Source organism: Hyalella azteca, unplaced genomic scaffold, assembly GCF_000764305.2.
Source record: "Hyalella azteca isolate HAZT.00-mixed unplaced genomic scaffold, Hazt_2.0.2 contig16872, whole genome shotgun sequence".
Lineage (NCBI taxonomy): Eukaryota > Metazoa > Arthropoda > Malacostraca > Amphipoda > Hyalellidae > Hyalella > Hyalella azteca.
In genome coordinates this window covers 83,267-104,575 of record NW_025946679.1, presented here as the reverse complement: position 1 = coordinate 104,575, position 21,309 = coordinate 83,267, and the positions used below count along the sequence as shown (strand labels likewise).

The 21,309-nt window shown below is 34.4% G+C and overlaps 1 protein-coding gene across 1 annotated transcript in view; it reads left to right on the top strand.

Moving 5' to 3' along the window:
- The first annotated feature begins 3,832 nt into the window (after window positions 1-3,832).
- The window catches only part of LOC108678797 (nephrin), a 40,237-nt gene continuing 22,760 nt past the window's right edge, over window positions 3,833-21,309 (top strand). Inside the window, exons 1-5 of the mRNA XM_018167269.2 lie at window positions 3,833-3,879; window positions 13,882-13,990; window positions 17,730-17,850; window positions 18,911-19,021; window positions 19,678-19,992. Coding sequence (XP_018022758.1) covers window positions 3,833-3,879; window positions 13,882-13,990; window positions 17,730-17,850; window positions 18,911-19,021; window positions 19,678-19,992 — 703 coding nt within the window. The remainder of the gene's footprint in view (window positions 3,880-13,881; window positions 13,991-17,729; window positions 17,851-18,910; window positions 19,022-19,677; window positions 19,993-21,309) is intronic.

Genomic DNA, 21,309 nt, shown 5'->3' with positions numbered 1-21,309 from the left:
GTATGTGACAGTATAGCAATCCCGTCAATTCAGTATAGCAGGTTGCCCTGGGCAGCATGTTAAAATGACGCGGCAAGCAAAGGTTTGCTTTGCGGTTTTTCTTTGGAAATGATGTACATTGTACCTAAAATAATTATTGCCGAAAATTGTATGCAATTCCGCTACCTAAAACTAAATTTTTATATCCGATTTGAGCGTATCACGATATAATAGATTTTCTGGATATATGAGTGAATATCTTGATAATTTATTACCAGCTTTCCATTTTATTTTTTTACTATTATATCTGTCAATGAGCCAGAAAATTTAGTAAAATTCATTTCAACTTTGAAATTTAATAGGTTAAATTCGAACCTCAATTGCAATTCAATAAAATAATAATTTCCACCCAACCGTAATAATGTCCAAACATATATATTTATAAATCGCAATTCAAAGCTCTGAACTACAGTATTAGAGATTCTCGCTTCCAAATCAATTTCTAAGGAAATCCAAACGTATCGGACCCTTTCCACATGATATTGCTGCATGCAAAGTGACACATTAATTTTCCATATTGTGCTGGCGGTCCAATAAATCCAATATGGAATTCAGACCTTGTGGTTGTGCTCGAAATTTCGCCCAGGAATAATTGCCATTTAACTAATTAATTTATTAACCAAGTATATAAATTTAGAACTGAAATGCAAAAGTTACTAATATCCGCCATATGGGGAACTCTAATTATGATGAATACATCTATCAGAGTCTTAATTAAATCCCCACCCTATTGTGTTCTGTTGCTACATGTGATTTAGAGACGTTTATTAATTGAATAACAAGTATTAAACGGGAACTTGGGGTAAAAAAACTAATTGTGGTAAAAAACTAATTTAGTTTTGGCTCAAACTTCCACTAAAGTTTGTAAAGAAGCTAGTACCTATATGTAAGCTTAATCTTGTAAATGTAAGATTCTTACATTTTAATTAATAATGAGATCTACTCTACATCCGACTTTGAGCCGACTAAAAAATATTATACAGAATGAAATTGCAAACTAATTGTACAAAACAAAAATAATCGTGGGAACAATCTATGTATTTCCGATTTTGAATAAAAATCGTATGAGCGTGTCGCAATCGGAATTCAGAAACATTTTTCAGATCTGTATACATGATAATCACCATATTTTATGAGATCCATTCACGAACCGATGTGGTTTTAATCAGTTTAGAAATTATGCATTAGAACACTTTTATTGCTACCATGCATTTGTCTCTAGGTTGCATAAATCGAATGTTTATTAAAAGGCATTGTTAATGTGACATGATTCGTTTGGTTAATATGGTACAAGATATTAATCTTGTAACCTGGTTAAAATATCGCAAATGGGAAATCTGTAACATATTAAATGAGTCAAACTTCTACCCTGATTTACCTTTAACGCCAAATTTTCTCTCTATACATCCCACTCAGCCTCCCGAGAAGAACCGAGTTAAACTTCTACTTGCAAATTAATCAAGTTATCAACACATACGACATCTATAGATAGTTGCATCCAGCAGAAGATGCGAGTTAAGTCATTCTACCGGGACAAAGCTGCCAACTTGGTCAAATTGGTCATTAATGAATATTCTGAATATTAGCGCAGGAACTTCCAGAATGCACGAAGTTCTGAATTGAAATTCCACCTTCAGTGGCAACTCGCACACCAAATACATCGTATTCATATCAATACGCAGACATGATATGAGGATATGTTTTTTTAAACATAGTTATCTTCTTTATTTCAATTGATATGGGTTCCAACGAGTGAAAAATTACTTCTGTATATTCAATCACTGTGAATAATTTTAGAGTATTTATCGACATTTATGAGTACACAACCTCATGTTTATTTTTAAAACAGACACAATATACAAGGTATGTGTTTCGCCGCAAGGCACAGAAATAATAGTGTACCAAATATTGAATTTCAAAATTCGAATTATTAAATTTAAGCAAAATTGAGCTGAAAAATTACAAATCACACACGTTTTGCATGAATTCATCTATTCATTAATCCAACAATTATACAGATATTCTTCGAGGAGCTCGAAAACTTTCCATCACATGCCGGAGTAACCGGCGTAAGCGATTCCTCTTACTTGAACTGCTTACTCTACGCCGGAGCCTTGAGTTGTTGTTTTGGGTTGTTTCCTCTACGCCGAAGCCTTGAGTTGTTGTTTTGGGTTGTTTCCTCTACGCCGAAGCCTTGAGTTGTTGTTTTGGGTTGTTTCCTCTACGCCGAAGAATAAATGATACTGAGGCTCCTATAGTAAATACATGAGCGAAATATCCTGAATCAAGTGACAAGAAGCGTTAGGGTTAACAAAATGTACAATTGAGCTCGTCCTATAATAATACTACGAAATAGTGTTATCACTATCGTTGGGATAATAATTCTACATATAAAGTTAACAGAAGGCTAACTATTACTCTTTATCAAAATTATTAGTATCATAAACAGGCTTGGTATTACTGTTCATCCATAGTACTGTTAAAAGACAATAATAGTTATAAATTTTTATATAATAACGTCTTTTTAAACTTTCATTTTAAAAATCTTGGCAAAATGCGAAATATTTCATTGCTGAATTTCGATAACATTCTATTGTTGTTTTAGAATACTAATTAACATTTTAACTGATCTATTACCTCTGGCAATTGAATTTACAGTTTCACGACAAAGTCGAAAAACTTGATAATTTGTTATATTATTTAAATAACTAATTATGTTTAGGATCCATCCATTCATGTATTCATATAGCGAATTTAATTCGAATTAATCAGATCATAATTTCGCAATAGCGGTTAGATTTCACTTGTTTGCCTGCGCACATGCTAAAATTTATCGTGAAATTAAAAGCAGCTTGAAATTTACAATTAATTCGGATTTTGATGCCCAAAATTAAAGTAATTTTTAGGACGGAAACCAGTTATGAGAGATAAAAGAAAAGCGCTGGTAAATCGGAAGATTTTTACAAATTTGATTGAACTGGAAGGTATATTTTTTTTCTTTTCTCCACATATATAACGCATAGAGAGTTTATATTAATGTATGTTTAGTTGAGATAAAATATGATAAAAATGGACGTTGAAAAGATCTTCAGATAGTTATGTTATAAGAGAATAATGTTGGCAGTGTTGAAAATTGTAGTTAGATGAATTTAAGCCGAGTTGTCTGATTTCAATGGTTCAATGAAAAATGTCTGCAAAAACTACGTAAAAATTATGTCGTAAAATGAAGCATTGTTTGCTGTTGGAATTCGTTTTCTGGGCACTATACGCGCCCATTAAAAAATCTTGAAATAATCTTACTTACCTGAATTTTTGAGAATTCAAATGGAAAATTCTGCAAATGGCTGTTGCATTGTTTTTTCTCTGAATTAAACCCCATGATAAGATTTTCGTATACATTATTTTATGTAGTTATAGAAACTTAGTCGATAAAAAAATAATGAATTATTTTTAAAAAAATTATTTGCTTTGTAAAATAATCAGAATATTAACGTCGAAAATTAATTTGAAATGGTAAATTCATGTAACAAAGTCAAATTAATATGAATTTTACATTCATTTCTTCAGTTCAGTAGGGCAACATGGGGCAGCGCGCCCCCACTTTTTTTAGACTAAATTTTTGATGAAGTTTTAATTGATACGAGGTGGGTCTTTGTTTTGTTTAAAGATACAATTAATGAGGAATGTATGATGTGAATTAGACGCCTATATGTTTATTCAGTTTTTAATGAAACACTATTTTGTAAAAAGTGTCAAAATGGGCCCATTGCCCCACCCCTGGGGCAATGGGCCCATGGGCTTGGGGCAATACAAAGATTTATCGACTAAACCTTTCTACAGGTGAGTGATGCGTACTAAAATACTGGATAGTTTACTGAACACTGGTGTTGTGGTACAAAGATTCATCGACTAAACCTTTCTACAGGTGAGTGATGCGTCCTGATATACTGGATAGTTTACTGAACTTATAAACCTTTCTACAGGTGATTGATGCTTACTGATATACTGGATAGTTTACTGAACTTATAAACCTTTCTACAGGTGAGTGATGCTTACTGATATACTGGATAGCTTACTGAACACTGGTGTTGTGGTACAAAGATTCGTCGACTAAACCTTTCTACAGGTGAGTGATGCGTCATGATATACTGGATAGTTTACTGAACTTATAAACCCTTCTACGGGTGGGTGATGCGTACTGATATACTGGATAGTTTGCTGAACTTATAAACTTTTCTACAGGTGAGTGATGCGTCCTGATATACTGGATAGTTTACTGAACTTGCCTTAACAAGCAGTTTGGTGCAGGTGCTGGATCTTTTATCAGCCCTTCATGGAGTGAGTCTTACAGTTTGTTACTCAAATAAAATTTCTACCAAGAGTTTATACTGGTAAGTGAAGTGGTACAAAGGCTTTTCTAATAAACACTTCTACAGGTGAGTGATGTTGTATATAGGGTTTCCATTCAACAGATCGATTCTCTAGTAAACATTTCTACATGTCAGTGTAGTAGTACAAAGGCTTTTCTAATAAACCCTTCTACATGTGAGTGAAGTGTAAAGAGTTCTATACTAAACGTTTCTACAAGTGAGTGATGTGGGACAGAGGTACACCACTAATCCCTTTTACGTTTGATTGCTGTGGTACAGAATGTGTTCTATCAAACTCGTCTAGGTGAGTGCAATGATAAATTTCCATATACGCTCACGCATAGACAAGCGCGCGGGCGTTTTGCATAGTGCAGCCTAAATCCATTATTGGATTGATTATTAAAAGATGAATTTTAGATAAAAGATATTTTGAAAGATATACTTTCTAGGCTTGGCTGTTCGAGAATTGATATCTCCCATAACAAGAAACTATTCGTCCGAAGTGGTACATGTTACTCAAGAAATACAGCCCATTTAGGATTCTATTATCTCTTAAATTATGACTATTCGATTTTAAATGTAACCCCAAATATAACCGCTTGAAATTTGTCATTACAAATTTGTAATTTATCAAATGGATTTATCTCATAATATGTTTTTTAATGATCGACATTATTGAATCAGTTATAATAAAAAAAAATAATTTCCGTGATTTCTCGTTCACTTCAGAACAATTTTTCAATCTTTTTGAGTCAGGCTTATCATATTTGTAACACTTACAATCATATTTGTAAAACGTTCAGTCATAACAGTAACAGTAACCGTGTAGGCCACAGCCATACCATAGTATTGAAGGTATCAATTTACTTTGTAAAGATCGAATGAAAGGGTAATTTTTTTTCGAATCGAAGTCGAGGCTCCCGAACACGCGTTTCTGGTGCCTTGGTCAAAAGTCTAATTCTGGCGTTCGTAATTGCTCAACGTTTTGCAATATTTGTCGTACGTGCTGTCAAAATAGTTCGATTTTGCAGCTGTGATTTTTTGTCAAGTTTGTGACTTGCCTTTCTCTAACGCTTGTTTCGAGTGAGGGAAAGCTCAGTTTCCAACCTGAAGAAACATTGAAAAACAATTGTTTTTTCGAACTTGCACCTAATGAATGAAAACCTAATGAATCACCGATAAACGGAAAGAGGAAATTTCCTCTTGTTCTAAAATTTTCTTCAGATTTTTTGTGTGATTTTGTAAATATTTTGCATCCGTTGAATAAGAGTTTTCATCTTACTGCATATTATGTTTTAAATACTGTGAGTATACAACAACTATACAAATATATATATATATATTTGTATAGTTGTATATATAAATTTATTTTAAATGGCAGGATTTACTTGTTTACACACGTGCGATCGATGACCAGAGAATTCGTTGATTTCTATTATCAGTGAATGAAACTTTTCTTCAGTTGAACGGTAGATCAAAAGGCAAGTTTCAGGAAGTAATTCTTATTTATTAACGACGTTTCGAATGCAACAAACATTCATTTTCAAGTTAAAGAAGCATTAAACATTGAAATTTTGGTGGAAATAAGTACATAATATAAGTAACTAGGATACAACAGTAAAATTTTGGACCAAAAATGATCATTTTTGGTCCAAAATTTTACTGTTGTATCCTAGTTACTTATATTATGTACTTATTTCCACCAAAATTTCAATGTTTAATGCTTCTTTAACTTGAAAATGAATGTTTGTTGCATTCGAAACGTCGTTAATAAATAAGAATTACTTCCTGAAACTTGCCTTTTGATCTACCGTTCAACTGAAGAAAAGTTCCATTCACTGATAATAGAAATCAACGAATTCTCTTGTATATATAACTATACAAATATCAGTGAAACAATAATTCTCTCGATACTTGCCTTATTCACTGCTTAGTGCTATTAACGTCGTGGAATAAAGCTGCCATAAAGCGAAACTTTTTCATATTCTTGCACGTGTTGCATAACTGTTATTTTTGATCATAATTCTTATCGAAAGTCGGTATAAAAATTTCCCATTTTAAGAATTTTCTTTCAATCATTGATTGAAAGTGGTGGATAATCTGTTCAGGTTTCGAATACTGTGTTTCATAAGTCTTCTAATATTTTCTACTTATTTTATATGGTAGCCTATGATTTTTTCCTGATATTTCGCCTTGAAGAGGTTGCAATTCACAGCCTCTTGTGGCAGTGCGACAAATTCTCATCGCTAATTCAGCTTCCTCTGAAGTTCCGTGCAGGGCTCTTGACTAGTTAGAAAGAACGTGGGTGCTCGTTAAAGCTCTAATCAGTTAAGTGGCCACGAAGAGTTGCATTGCTAAGTTCTAATGTAGAATTTCCTCTCGCACGGATATTGTTAGACATATATATTGGTATATTTATTAATCATTCTATAAGCGAACAACACTCAACGAGTGAACATCGAAAATAGGCCACTGAAATACGTCACTTCTGCCACAATTTATTTGAAAATAACATATCTGCTACTAACATGAACCACTAACGTATACATACATACCTACATTAACTACTAACATTAACACAAAATTGCAGTCGCTAATGTAAATTGTAATGTGAATTATGTTTCTGTAAGATGCGACGCATTAATTGAAGGTAGATTCTTCGCAATAATAGATCCGCGAGAATTGTTTTTTAACTTAATAGTTTGGTTCATCATTAAATAGATGTAGCTCATCATTCGACCGATTAAGAAAAGCTGTTGGTCACATTATAATGACTGTGTTTGATGAAATTATGGCTTTAATTGTGCTTTGAGAATGGAATGATGTCCTGTTAATATTAGCACAGAATTCAATGAGAACAATAATACTTTCAATATATCTGAGTTTTTAAACGAAAAAAAATGTATACAGTATATCTCTTGCACATTTTTTTAAAATTTTTTTTAATTCTTTAGGTGGCGATTAGCTGTGAACTACCAGAGTGAAATTCATATATTTTATCCTGAGTTTAGTGATTGAATTAGATAGTAATGATTTAGATTATGATTTGCATGGCAACTATTGAATCAAGTTACAGCGATTATGCGTCTGGGACTGATAATTATTCTCAAGTCATTTAATTATGTAAAGGTTAATTTCCGACCAATACAGTTTCATAGCGTTTAGTTTCATTTTGCATTCCTGAAGCTGATCGAAAAATTTCTTAGAAAACTACTTTGGGATTTAAAACTACTTTGTTTTTCTCCGAGCTCCTGAAATGAACACAATGTAAACAATGTATGTGTTGATACTACCTCTCGGTTGCACTTTGTGTCCGCGCTTCATCGGGCAGCGTTCTCTGTTTTGGGCAAGAAGAACATCGAAACTATCGAAACATCGCAAGTTTTTAGGCACGAGCATTCAGTATTTTTTGGGGCACGCCGTGAACTCTGCGACGAAGTGACCCTCATTTTAGGCTGGAAGCGACGCTGATCCAAAACAGAAGGCCAACATTGACATCAGCGATCGTTTTTTAGGACGCATTACCACCGTTGAGCTTAAAGAAACAACCTTCTTGGTGGCCGGTTTATCTCTTTTATCGGAGCGTAAAGGCATCGTCTGCCTCACCGAACTGATCTTGCGGCACTTAGGTCTATTTGTGGTCCAAACTCGCCGTGTTGGACCATTGATCTAGAGCTGCTTCTTGCTGTTCTGGACTTTTCCCCTCATGCTTGTTTTCTTTTTTGAAGCTCGTTATACCTTGAGGAGTGCAGTCAAACTATGAAGCGTTTTTGTGTATTACACAGTAAGAAGTACAGTCAAACTAAATAGCGTTTTTACGTGTTACACGGTAAGCCTAAGTTCTGAAACGTGTTACACACTGAGAAGTGCAGACAAACTATAAAGCGAGCTTCCGAATAACTAGTGAAGCTACCATGCAGGAAGGTAATTAAAATCAATATCTGTCACCATCATCATTGGATTTTTCCACCGATCGCGTAATGTACCACATCCACGCCTTTTTGATTTCTCAAAATAATATTAACTTTTTTAAAATAGTTCTGTGTGCCCTCAAAGCCTTACTGCAGGAGTTGTATTGGAATTCATATTGTGTTATATTCCGTATCTATCATTACTTAAATAGTTGTAATTGAAATTTCAATCGTTTCATCATCAGAGAAAATAAAAAGCCGGGACCTGAACTTCTTCTTCCTACTTCTCGAAATATAGAAAATTTATGAAAAAAAAAAAAGAAATTTAAAAAATTTATGTCTGTGAAAACTTTTCCTTTCATTGGAGCGCTACACACTCGCTTCAGGGAATTCATGTGTATTCCGTGATATTAGATTCATGGAACGATGAATTGAAATAATTAAAATTCTCCCTCGTAAGCTAGGAATGAATTTAATTGTCCCTTGCATCTTCTGATTAACTTGTGGTGTAGCAGAAAACCTTATAAGAAAAATATAGATCTAGAAATCTTAAAGTCATCTAAAGTCTAAAATATTAATTCAATAATCATGTCATATATCACTATATAGCAGTGTTGCACATAGCCATGAACCAGAGTCTTCGGTATAAGAAGAATTCCTAGGATTAATAATATTTGATTAAATGAATTGGTATGGAAATTTCCTCATTCAAAGTGGGCAAAGTCTGGATTCCATGAAATTGATTGCGATGCCCAAATATTTTTCTGTATAAGCTTTTGCCCTGAAAACTACGCGAGTCTATTACTTATGGGAGGCAGGTGCCGATACCGAAAGAACACTGCCCATTTTTCCTCAAGTCGATAGGCAGGATATTGCTTTATTTTGAGGTGTCGCCATTGCAAGATTTTTCCTCGAGAATAAGTGAGCTTTTTTGATTGGATGATTGGCGCACAACACATGCTATAGTTGCGTAATTAATTTTATATCATGTTTACATGGTGTTTTATTTATTAATCAATAATTCTTGGGTCACCGGAGCAACGTTCGAAATTGAAAGTTTTTCTTCGTCTACACTCTAAAGAATGAATGGATTACCTGTAAATAGTAGTTGTTTGATGGTAATAAGTATGTTTCTGTGGTGTAAAAAGTATACATTTATTGGTTGTAGAGCATTGATGAGGCATAAGTATCATCTTCGTTTAAAAGCCGTGGCGGGAATGGGGCGGGTATAAAAAGGTCCATTTTTAGCTTCCTTCATGTTATTGAATGCGATTAACTTCCATCGACTGTTATATTGTATAATTATACTCTGCCGTGAAAAATAGTTATTCAAGTTTACAATCATAATTATTGATATCGCATGCACTAACATCGGCCAACTGGTTGTAAAAACACGATATTTTCTGTTCAAAATTAAGATCGAGATAATTTCCTGCTCACCAGGCCTCTACTCTGAGCGTTTTCAAAGCCGTCTGTAAATTTTTTCGTTGTCTACAGTGCAAATTATAAGCAGAAGAAGCGATGACTTTTGAAAAGTGATAACTTAAGACATTTTCTATTGTTGCTGCTACAAATAATTATAAGCAGAAGGAATGAGAATTTTTGAAAAGTGATAACTCAAGACATTTTCTGTTGTTGATGTTGCAAATAATTATAAGGAGAAGGAATGAGGATTTTTTAAAGGTGATAAATTAAGAAATTTTCCCGTACCAATTCGTCCAATGGTCTTTTGATTTGTTATTCTACATGTGGGTGAGCCTAAAAGAGGCCACATATCTTTCATTTTCAATTACAGTAGTTCACAAAATTTGCACTTAATAAGTTAGTCACAGCAGAAAAAGGGATCTTTTGTATAATGTCCAAAAATTTACAATAAGTTTTAACATCTTTACCTCAAGTCCAAATTTTGAGGATCATGAATGCATTTTTCGCCACATTAGTTCAATGCATTTTAGTGCATTACATCCATAGGCGCCCTGCGTAATCTTCTCTGACGCACTTGAGTTGCAGCTCGTGTTGAATAAAACGAGTTGAATATATTTATATGGAACAAACACTCTGAGGAAATATATTAGTGAAAGATTAAAAAACTTTTAGAATATTTTTATAATGGGTAGTTTGTTAGGTAATTAGCTAATTAATTAGTAGCTTCTTAAAAGAGTAAGTTTTCTCTTCTTAAGGGAATGATCAATTTTTCCTGTTCAGGCACAATTTGGGAGCATACTTAAGGAGCATGTGTTCCATATCACTATATATAAAATCTATTATTTTCTTCCTATTGGGGATTTTCATTATACATGATGTTCTCGTACTTGTACAAGTTATTAAATTTAAATTTAAACGTGAACCTGCAAGGATATAGACCCTTGATTACTTTCTGATTGAGCTCTGAGATTGAAGCCCTCAGCATCGGAAAATTTTACGAAATATAGTGAGTTATTAGGTATTAAGAAAGGATGTTCAATGTTCATATCCGTTATATCGAGGTTCACTTCCACAACAACATTTATGGGAATCGCAGTCATCACAAAAGGAAAGTAGTTTGATTCGAATTTATGCAGATGTTGTTAAAATATTCAAACGTAGAAGTCCTTTGTTGTTCGTTATTGTTCAATAGATTGGTTATTCGTTCTGTTCATAATCAAACAGCAGATTCTTGGCTCTTTTGACACAAACCCTCCCATATTTTCAGCACTCAGATTTCGCGTCGAAGCAGATTTTCATTGATCGAGAAGACAATCCTTAAATCGATGCGCCGTGTAATCTCTCTTGGGTAAATTGACTCACTGAATGTGGGAGTAGTTATTCTGCTCTGAAGTTTAAGCTAAGGAACAGTCAGCTAAGGAACAGTTTGCTACAAAAAGAATTTAAAGACTATTACTCTCTCGGAAACAGGAACGTTGATTTTTTTCAGTCTCGAGAAGCATCTGGAAATATGTTAAAGTTTGCGAATAACTTGCAAATTTTTTCCAATATATATATCCTTTAGTAGCAACCACAGGAGAGAGTGTTTTATCAGCTCGAAATTGTAGGGTTGCAATAGTAAGAAGCAAATTAACTTTAACTCATATTCTTAATTGCAATAATCTGTTGCGGGTTAAAATCGATAATTTTTACACTGAGAAATTATCAAAATTTGACTATTAAAAAGTGGTGGCGTCAAATGAGCGTAGGACTAGAATGGTTTCTGTTGTTAATGGATGATTGTCGTCAGTCAAACCACTTGAAGATTAAAAATATCCTAAAAACTTCGATGCATTCGCACAGTTTTTAAAAACAGGTTGTATAGAATAGTATCCTATAAAACGAGGATAAGTCACATCTCAGAAGTTCAGTGTTGTCTAGCAAAGGAATAATATTAAACATTTAATCTACTATATGATGTTTAATTACTTGGATAGTTCAAAATTAATTTTTGAATAAAGTTTTATCGCAACCTGTAACAAATAAATCGGTCTTTTTCGAATAATAACCATTTAACAAAAAAATTCAAACTATTTAGTAAACAGGCTTAAAATATAACTTTCTTGCCTACTATGATGTCTACTTTTACTATTTTGGGAAAATTCAGGTTTCCTCCGGAAACTAGCGTTTAACGAAAGAGTTTATTATTAATAACGTATGTATTAATATCTATCGATTCTCAGAAATTAAAAAACTGTTTGTTTGCTATGAATATGATTTTTTCCAATCACGATTTAACTGTTTTCAATTGTATTCATGTATTTTCTCCACTTACATGACTACTAGAATATTTTAATCTAAATTTATAGAAGATTCTTCAATCCTAGACGTATGACTGGACAACCTAATATGTTGGATAGTAAGTTAATCCAATATATATTAAAGATAGTAATTATGTAACAGTCGCTGCACTCAACCTCGCTTGTGTGCAGGCGGAATTACTATTCATATGAAGCAAATGTTCCCGCGATTGTTAATTTTCGTAAGGCTTCAATGCGGTAGGCACAAAAGCGTAAAAGCTTCTTGGCTTGAGAATTAGAGGCTTGTTCTTTTGATGTCCGACCTGTAGAGGACTTTAAATGCATCATAACCATCACAATACTTGCCCAAAATTGCCGGTAGCTTCTTACTTATTTCACCTTCTACTCAGGGCATGACTTCTGCTTTACTGAAGAATTCCCTTAAGCTGTAACATAATTTTTAATGAAATAGAGACCTCTTCTTTCGTCCGACAGAAAAGAGTTCTCTTTTTTTCAGCTGAAATTATGCAGGATATTAAACTACGACCCGAGAGGCCTTAATGTAAACACCAAAATATTAGGTCCTATTCACTGGGAAAAGGAATCACCGAACGGCTTAATTAAATTTTGTGAAAAATTTATGGCCTTTGAAAAATTCCACGAGCTGATAAAATTATTTAAATTACGTATTTATTCCTTTCAGATTTAACCACTTTCGTCGGGCCAAATAAATTGAGAGTGAATTTGACGTAATTAAATTGGGTATTTGAAACCATTCATAAAAAATTCTCGCTCCTAACGTTGGTTTAAATAGTGAAATGTCGTGTGTTAATAGTCTTTTTGCATTTGATTGATGTCAGTCAAAGATTCAGGAAAATTCAATAATATTGTTTGTATCGATTTCGATTATAGTGCCTTTCGCTTTTTGTTTTCTTTATTAACTGACTAAATCTTTTTTGTATGCTAGCTACTAGAATATAGATAAATTTTGTGAAATATAATCCGGAAGCCAGGTCCCCGTATGGATAATAGGAAAACTTCAGTCTGCGAGTTGGCCATTCTAATGTTCGATTTAATGAGCTCGCTGCAGTCGGTTTACAGAGCTCCAACCTAAGTTTAGTAATTAAATATTGTTCCCGTAATTTTTTGGAAACTTGTGGCTCAAAGTCACTGACGCAAACAAAAACAGCCATTCCGCTAACTCCCAACATTAAAACTTTGAAATTACATTGCCATCTCAGGTGATTTTTAAACCGAGATTTTATTTCGTGGCTGAGCGCCGAGAACTTTAATACTAATATTGTCTCTTTTAAAATGTATTATATCAAGTTCTGATATTTTATCACCTTGCTCTCATAATTATTCCAAAAGCTTTAAGGTTTTTTCTTACCTAAATGTTCAATAAAAGATTCGACTGAATTAACAGCAAAATACGTCTGTTAATAATGAATTTATGACACCGGTTTGTTTGTCAGATACTGGTTTGTATGACATGTTTACCATACCATCCAGTCTCAGAATTTATTTTTAGGGTTGAAATGGAAGCCGTGACGAACATTTCCGTTTAATGCTGCACTGTCGTTTCTATGAAACGGGCAGGCCCTGTTTTTCCAATATATCCACTGAGATAAAAAAATCGAATTGACACCGGGTTCCGGTGTCAAGAACCACCGGAAGCTGGTAAGGGTCTAAAATTTAATTGAAAAATATTTACATTGAGGAAACATCAAAATCGAAGTGTTTCTCTGCTGAATTCCCTCAGGGTCTTTGCGCATTAACTTTGCCAATTCATATAAAAATTATGAATAATTCATCGGTAGCAGAATTAATGCTATGAATGTTTCCTTCTCACCTCAGTTACGATGGAAGAGCCTCCGAGTCTGAGGGCAACCATAAGCTGCACGAAGCTCCCGATGCTCCGGGACGAGTTGCGTTCATCCCAACCCTCGATAACTTCCCTCACCAGGTAATTATTTTTAGTTTAATCACTAAAGTGTAACTCTTTATCTAAAGTTGCTGGTTGGAGTAATCATCGTTTTAGGATTTCTTCGTGTTTTTCTTTATATATAAACATAAACATGGAAAAGATTCCGAGCAAATGATAATTTTTTCTTCATTTTAGCGTAAAATTTCCTAAAAAGGACCACACTCTATGTTGCGGAAATTGATTTCTGTTAGAACATTTATATCGTACTTATTTTCTTATTTTAATAATTTATAAAACCAGTCTACGAAGTTTGTACCTAACACAAATTATCGAGTCAGATTAATTGGTGGAAAAATATGACCAAGCTTTCAATTACAAACAGCAATTAACGTGCAGGGTATCCTACGTCGTTATATAATGATTTGCGAGCCTAGTTGAAAATTTTCTCCCGCCTTTCATCACTAATTTTAACAATTCTATTGATTAAAAGGCAACATGGTTTTCATGAACTGCAATACACTTACAGTTTTTCTTTGGCTTATTTAAGAGTTTATAGGCGCTATGAGTATTGTGAGAGCAATCAATATGTTTCTAGGTTGATTGTCGGTACACATGCAATGCTATATATTGCACCAATATAAGCACAGAATTCCAATGCATTGAAAGCTCGCCTTTTCTCATTGCACTTGATCTTTTCAACGCTCTGATGAGACCTGCACAAGACGCCGGGTTGTGCTCTTTGCTCGATTCTAATTAATTTCGTGTGACCTCAATCGATCGGAGTGGCACAGGGAGTTTCGTTGCGGTAGAACAGACCTGCAATTACCATTGTTGACGAAATCTAATTAGACCCTCGCCGGGCAAAAACTAGAGCAGCCCTCGGAAGAAGGCTATTGGCCTTGGAACACATGGGTACCTAATGCGGACTATGAGATGAAGGCAATAAGTGGGAAGGTCAGAGGGGCCTGGCCAGACGAAAAGATGGAAACTTGTTCTGGCTGACCACAAAATGTCTCTTGAATGATCCTTTATTATGGCTGACGGGACAAACATAGAGCGAAGTCCTCACGCACCAGAATTTTTGTTGACTTTCGTGTTGTCTGAGATTTATCACCAGCCGTCTGCTGTCCACTTGAACATAAAAGAAGACGGTGACTTTATTGAACGGATGAATGTTTTCGTTTATTCTGGTAAAATTAAATTAAATTAAAATTATGTTATTGTTGTAAAAAGTAATTTGAAGAGTTAATAGTTTAACTCTGAGTGATTAGACAGCCCCAAAATCAAGCCAGGCAATATTAATTGATACTATCAATAGATTGAGTAGGTTGTGTTTACGACTTTCCACACTGCTGTGTAAATCAAGGAAATGAATATACTGTTTAGATTAATTATCGTTAAATGGATTACTTTTAAAACGATTTTTAGGACAGGGCTAAAAATTACAAAATTATTGTTTGGACTTTCAAATTTTAAACATCGTAATTAGGGGATTATCATTAATTTTCAGAATTCATCATTGGAAAAATTTGTAGTTCGTTTTTTAAAGTTCTATTATTCCAGAATCACTCGGGTTGGACATTTTTTAAAACTTTTCAGTAGAAAGAATATCATTAGATTTTATTGAGAGTTTTAATTAGGGATGCAAAATTCTCCGCAAGCGTGTGCTGAAATTATTTATTGATAGAAATGAAGGAACGTGTGGAATTTCAATGCTCTTATTAAATATTAAATAATTAATTTCAATGACTCTTTAAATATTTTAGAAACTCTTCAAGTATAATAAATATTATTACAGTGGCGGAAATGGCTACACGACTACTAGTTTCCTCTAAATATTTTTTATTGAACAAAAAATACGGAATTCTAATCATACGAGGTTTATCTACGTATAAAAACGGTTCCTACGATACGCTAAAAAAATAATTTTCTCAAAATATATGAAGAAATTATAAAATTTAGAAAAGCCTAGGGGAAATGGCTAAAAGACCAAGATATGTTTTTCCGTTTTTGGATCCAATACCCTCGTTTTAATAGGCAATCTTACCTCGTTTCGCCTTAAATTACCTCAATGCATTATCTACCCATGCTATTTACCAAATAATTCACAGTCTTTTGAGGAATTTTATCTCATGAACAAAGGATAGCCGTGCTCAGGTCACTCACAGATTGAAACTGGCGCTCATTTTGGTAAACATCCCTCGCCATGATGCCCCATAAGTTTTCAATGGGGTTGAGGTCAGGACAAAGCGCCGGCCACGGCAACAGAGTAATATTCTGCTCTAGGAACCACATGTTTGCTGACTTTGCAGTGTGAATCAAAGCACTGTCGTGCTGGAAAACTTGTGATCCCTCATGTTTCTCACGGGCAAAAGGGAGAAGATGGTGAAAAGACTCTGCTATAAGCCTCTGAATCTTGTATCCCACGTAAAATAGCTGGAGTTGACTTTCCATTTCGGCTAAACGCCCCCCCCCCAAACCATGACCGAACAACACCAGATTGCCACTTGGAAAAGAATTCAGGCTCACGGTCCACGTGGTGCCAATGGTGCCAATAGCATTGCCATCCACCTGGACCATCAAGATTGAACTTTTTCCATTATTGAAAATAATCTTGAGGTTACCAATAAGGTTACCAATAAGGTTACCAATAAGGTTACCTAGGTTACCAACAAGCACATTTTTTTCAACAAATTTTAGTCGGTTGAAAATATGCATTTGTTTAAGCATAGGGGCATCTTTCCGCTTCCTGTACTTGAATTTTTTCGAGTCATGCAATATCTGACTAATGCGTCGTGCTGGCACATCAACTACAGTGGCCAATTTTATAGAAGTAGATGTAGCGCAAGTTTTAGAAGCCTTTGAAAACAGTTGTCTAAGATCCCTGTCGGTTAATCTTGCGGTTGGTCCAGGGTGCTTTTTTCATCCGTAGACGTCCGGATTAGCAAAATTTGATGGTACAATGGGTTTTGAGCGTTTTATTCCCATTGCAATGTCCCGTTGGCTTCTACTGCATTTCACAAAGGCCAAAATCGGCGTCTACTCGGCCTCATGCAGTGAGTCGTGTCCCCTTTGGCATATTTTTTACTCCGAAAAAATATAGGTGAGAACACTGAACTACACCAGAAGTACACCAGAAGTACCCTAAATGGCGAAAATCAGAATATTCTTTATTTTACTGTACATTTTAAAGTGAAAATATTACAGAAAGATACTGAATAGAAAAAAACCAATCGTGGTCTTCAAACCATTTCCGCCTAGGTTTCTCTCATTTCATTATTTCTTCTCATACTTCTATACATTGAAAAAACTTTATTTCGCGTATCGTCGGAACGGTTTTTAAGCGTAGATAAACCTCGTATAATTAGAATTCCGTATTTTTTCTGCAAGAGAAAATATTTAGCTAAAACTGGGAGGTCGTAAAGCCATTTCCGCCACTGTAGATGATTAAATCAGTATATAGGACATAAAAGTCACCACGAGCGTTACTCTGCCTAAATTATTTAACAATATTAATTAATATGGGTGTAGAATTAAATCAGCAACGACTTTTTAATTTTTTATGAAACTTTCATTTGTCAACTTTTTCAATTTTTACATTGAAAATTTTCCTTTTTTCCAATTCAATAAAAACAATTAGATTATTATATCAGTATTTAGGATGCAAGAGTCACCACAAGCGTTATTTTCCTGGTACTATTTACGAATATAACTGAATTTGGTAGGGGTATTACCAGTATTTCACTTACTACTAGAGTTTTTTAATATAACTTGCCAGGGTTTGGTGGGAGAGTTGCGGTTCGAGTCACTGCGTCGACATGACGCGGGCAACTACACGTGTAGAGTGGACTTCCCGCAAGCACAGACCAGGATGTCGATGCTTACTTTAGACGTTCACGGTAAGATTATTAACGGTTTCACTTATTTAGCTATTAATTAATTAAGTATCTCAACTATTTTATTCTCTTTCTATTGAGTCGTGCTGTGTTGCTTCTGTGTGTGAACGAATAAAGAATAAAATGTTTTCGAATAAGAATAAAGAATACGGTAAGCGAGCTTTTTTTCGGTTAGTAAAATGGCCAGGAAATATTGTAATGTAATTATAAATAATTCTCATTTAAAGTCACAGCTATCGAAGTGACAGCTTAAAATTTTGAACAAGCAAATCAAATAAAATGATTGCCAACGTACGACTAACGAACTCGTTTTTGATTAAATAATTTATTCATGAGTGAGGTTTTTGTTGACAAAAAATCGCATGTTGTAATCCAATCGCGAGAGATTTACGTTAAGATCTTATTTTTGATACTTGCGTTGTATATTTGTTTACATTTTCTTCGTAGTAAGTCAGCGTATTTGCGGAGCTACGTTATTAGTGATACATAATCCTTCTTGCTCTCGGACACTCATCTTTCTTCCTTGTCTCAGAAGATACATAATGATGTGAACGTGATATTCTCGACTCCATGGTGCTAGTGCTGGTTATAAATAAAAGCTGTAGACTTAGTGCACAGAGCGGAAATTTGGTATAAACGGATAAGTATACTTTTTCTCGAATTTCAGAACATTCGATATTAAGTATTTTTTTGTGATGCTGATGAGCAGTAGAAATTTGTTGACCAAATGTGGGAGGCCCAATTTATCATTAACTTTATTTGGAAGCAAAAAATATATGTATATAGAATTATAGTAATAACAAACAAAAAATAACTATAATAATATCAAAGAAAAAGATTATATTTATTATATTTCCATAAAATGATAGTTATGATTTCGTTAATTTTTGCGTTTGCAGCATCAAAATATACATCTCGAATATTTAAATCTTATTATTAACTAAACATTGATCAACGTTATTTATTCTCCTCAAAATCCTTTATATTGAGCCCTCTAGTTATTTTCGTAGACTTTTATTAATACAATCTCAAATTTTTTATTAACCTATCTAAATATTTTTAGAACCCATAAAAAAGCTGGTAGTGCTGAATCTCATCGATGAAGAAATTCACGGTGTGTCAGGCCCGCATAAAGAGAACTCAGCGCTGCATCTCAGATGCCGAGCCTATGGAGGTGAGACTATAAACATTTGAAGTTTACCCCAACTTCGGCAGTTTACTGTTCCTCCTTATTTTTATACATTTGATGGTTTTCCAAGGCCGTTTAGCATGGTTATGAAGCGGTCTAAGCGCAGCAAAACTTACCCGACGAGCTCCGAAGCACATTGTTGATAGCTAAGGGAATTTAAAGTTACCCAATGCAGGAACTGTATTTAACAAATATAAACATGAAATTTGATTAATCAAAAAAGCTAGTCTCTTGTTTTTTAATTAATTTTCCGTGAATTAATTTAATAAGAATGGTGATACCCTGAAGCATTTTTATTCCTACTGCACTGAGCATCTGAACGACAAAATACCGGATCAAAATTGACTTTGTTTCAGTTCTGCATACAAAATTATAATAATAAAACTCATAAATAAAAATTTGTTATACAAATTATTTCCTCCCTCGAAAAATTGGCAATTCACGAATAACGATTCACGATTGAAATCTAATATAAAATATTGTGATCACTTTTCAATCCATGGTCCACGATGTTTGAACTGGTTGGAAATAATGAAAATGTGGCTGAAAGTTTTCAAAAGCTTTTAACGCGAATTTTTAGTGTAGCATTCAAATCCTTATCCTGAAACCATCAGCTCATTGAACTTCTTTTTTCGTGCCAGGACACCCGGTGCCCACAATACAATGGACCGATGTCACGCGAGACTCGTCTGAATTATTTCCCGACTACACATACACTGGACAATCTGACGAGCCTCCCGAGACGAAGTTGAGCAGCGTATCTTATGACGACGTGACTCTCCCTGGAGCCTTGAGTCGTTTTTCCACAAGTTCTTACGCCGGCGAAGACCACAGCGACAGCGTCTTGCAGATTGATGCTCTAGGGCCGTGGGATCACGGTAGAAAGTTGCAATGCCAGGCGAGCAACAGCCATCTTATGGAAGCTGTCTCCGTCGCAGTCACACTTGATGTCTTCTGTAAGTACAAGTCGTTTTGAGTGCAGCTTGTGAATAATCTGTGAAAAATTATGTTTCTCTGTAGGTGAATGCGGGAACTGGCTTCTTCTTATTTATTTTTCTTATTAGTTACTTGCTTAGTTGGGTTGAGAAGTGCAGGAAATACTTTATATCCTATAAGGTATTCTAATGGTCATATATTGAGTTCATTTACGATCAAAAGGATTTGTATCGTTGCAATCAAAGATTATCCAAAGAAAATGTAACTTATTTCAAGTAATTTTTAAAAATTACTTTGCGTAATTTTTAGATAAGGAATTTTTTCTAGATATGGAATCTAGAATTGCACTATATCTCATATCTCTTACGCTGCGTGAATTATGTCTGAATATTCATTATAGGTAAAAAGCCTGTAATGTTAAAAATGAAGGAACATGATCTTCGTATTTCGAGCGAACATGTCTTGTAGCTCTCGAGACACAGTAACATGTCGCCATGGGACTGAAATACAACGGTGTCATTCACTGCGCAAACTTGTGTCTCTCTGACAAACTTATAGCAAAAGTTTCATAGCATGTTTTTATTTTCATTTTTTATCTTAACGGGTGTGAATTTTCGCTTTCGTTTGTATCTGTCTTATTTGTTTTTCAAATTCGAAAAATTTATAAAACTTTCGATTACCGATTAGTTTGAATTCAATTGCTCTTACAAAAAATATAATTTTAGCGTTGCTTTTCAGTAAATAATCTTCAGATGAAAACTATTAATTGTTAAGAACCATCCTGACGTGAGGCGGGTGGGAAACAACCGAGTCCTCATAAAACGGATAAGGATAAAAAAATAACTGCTGATATAAAAGGGAAGATATTCCAAGAAAATTCATTACATTTCCATTGAAAACTTTTACGAGTTGAATTACAGCTAATTAAGTTGCAAAAGACTGAATTCATGCGGGAAAGATTGAAACCCAACTATGGGAGGCCATGCTTCTGCATTCGCTTTTGGGCACAGGAACTTCACAAAGCGCCCAGCAAAATGAGGTGGTGGCGAAAGTAGGCTACTAGTACGATTACTCATTGCTCGGTGTTCCGCCAATCTGATGTATAATTTACGTGACGTCATACCGACGTATGCTGATGCGCACTGCGCCCACCTCAGCGCATATGGACTCCTCCTCAGATTCTTTAGATTTGAGGATTCGGAAATGATAGCATCATCTTAAAGAAAACTGTCTGAATACTACTCAAGGTTAATTTGTGAATGCAATTGTCAAACAATATTTTTTTCATTTATTCAGCCATTTTACTTATCAATTCAGATTCTAATCTCTGCTGTTTA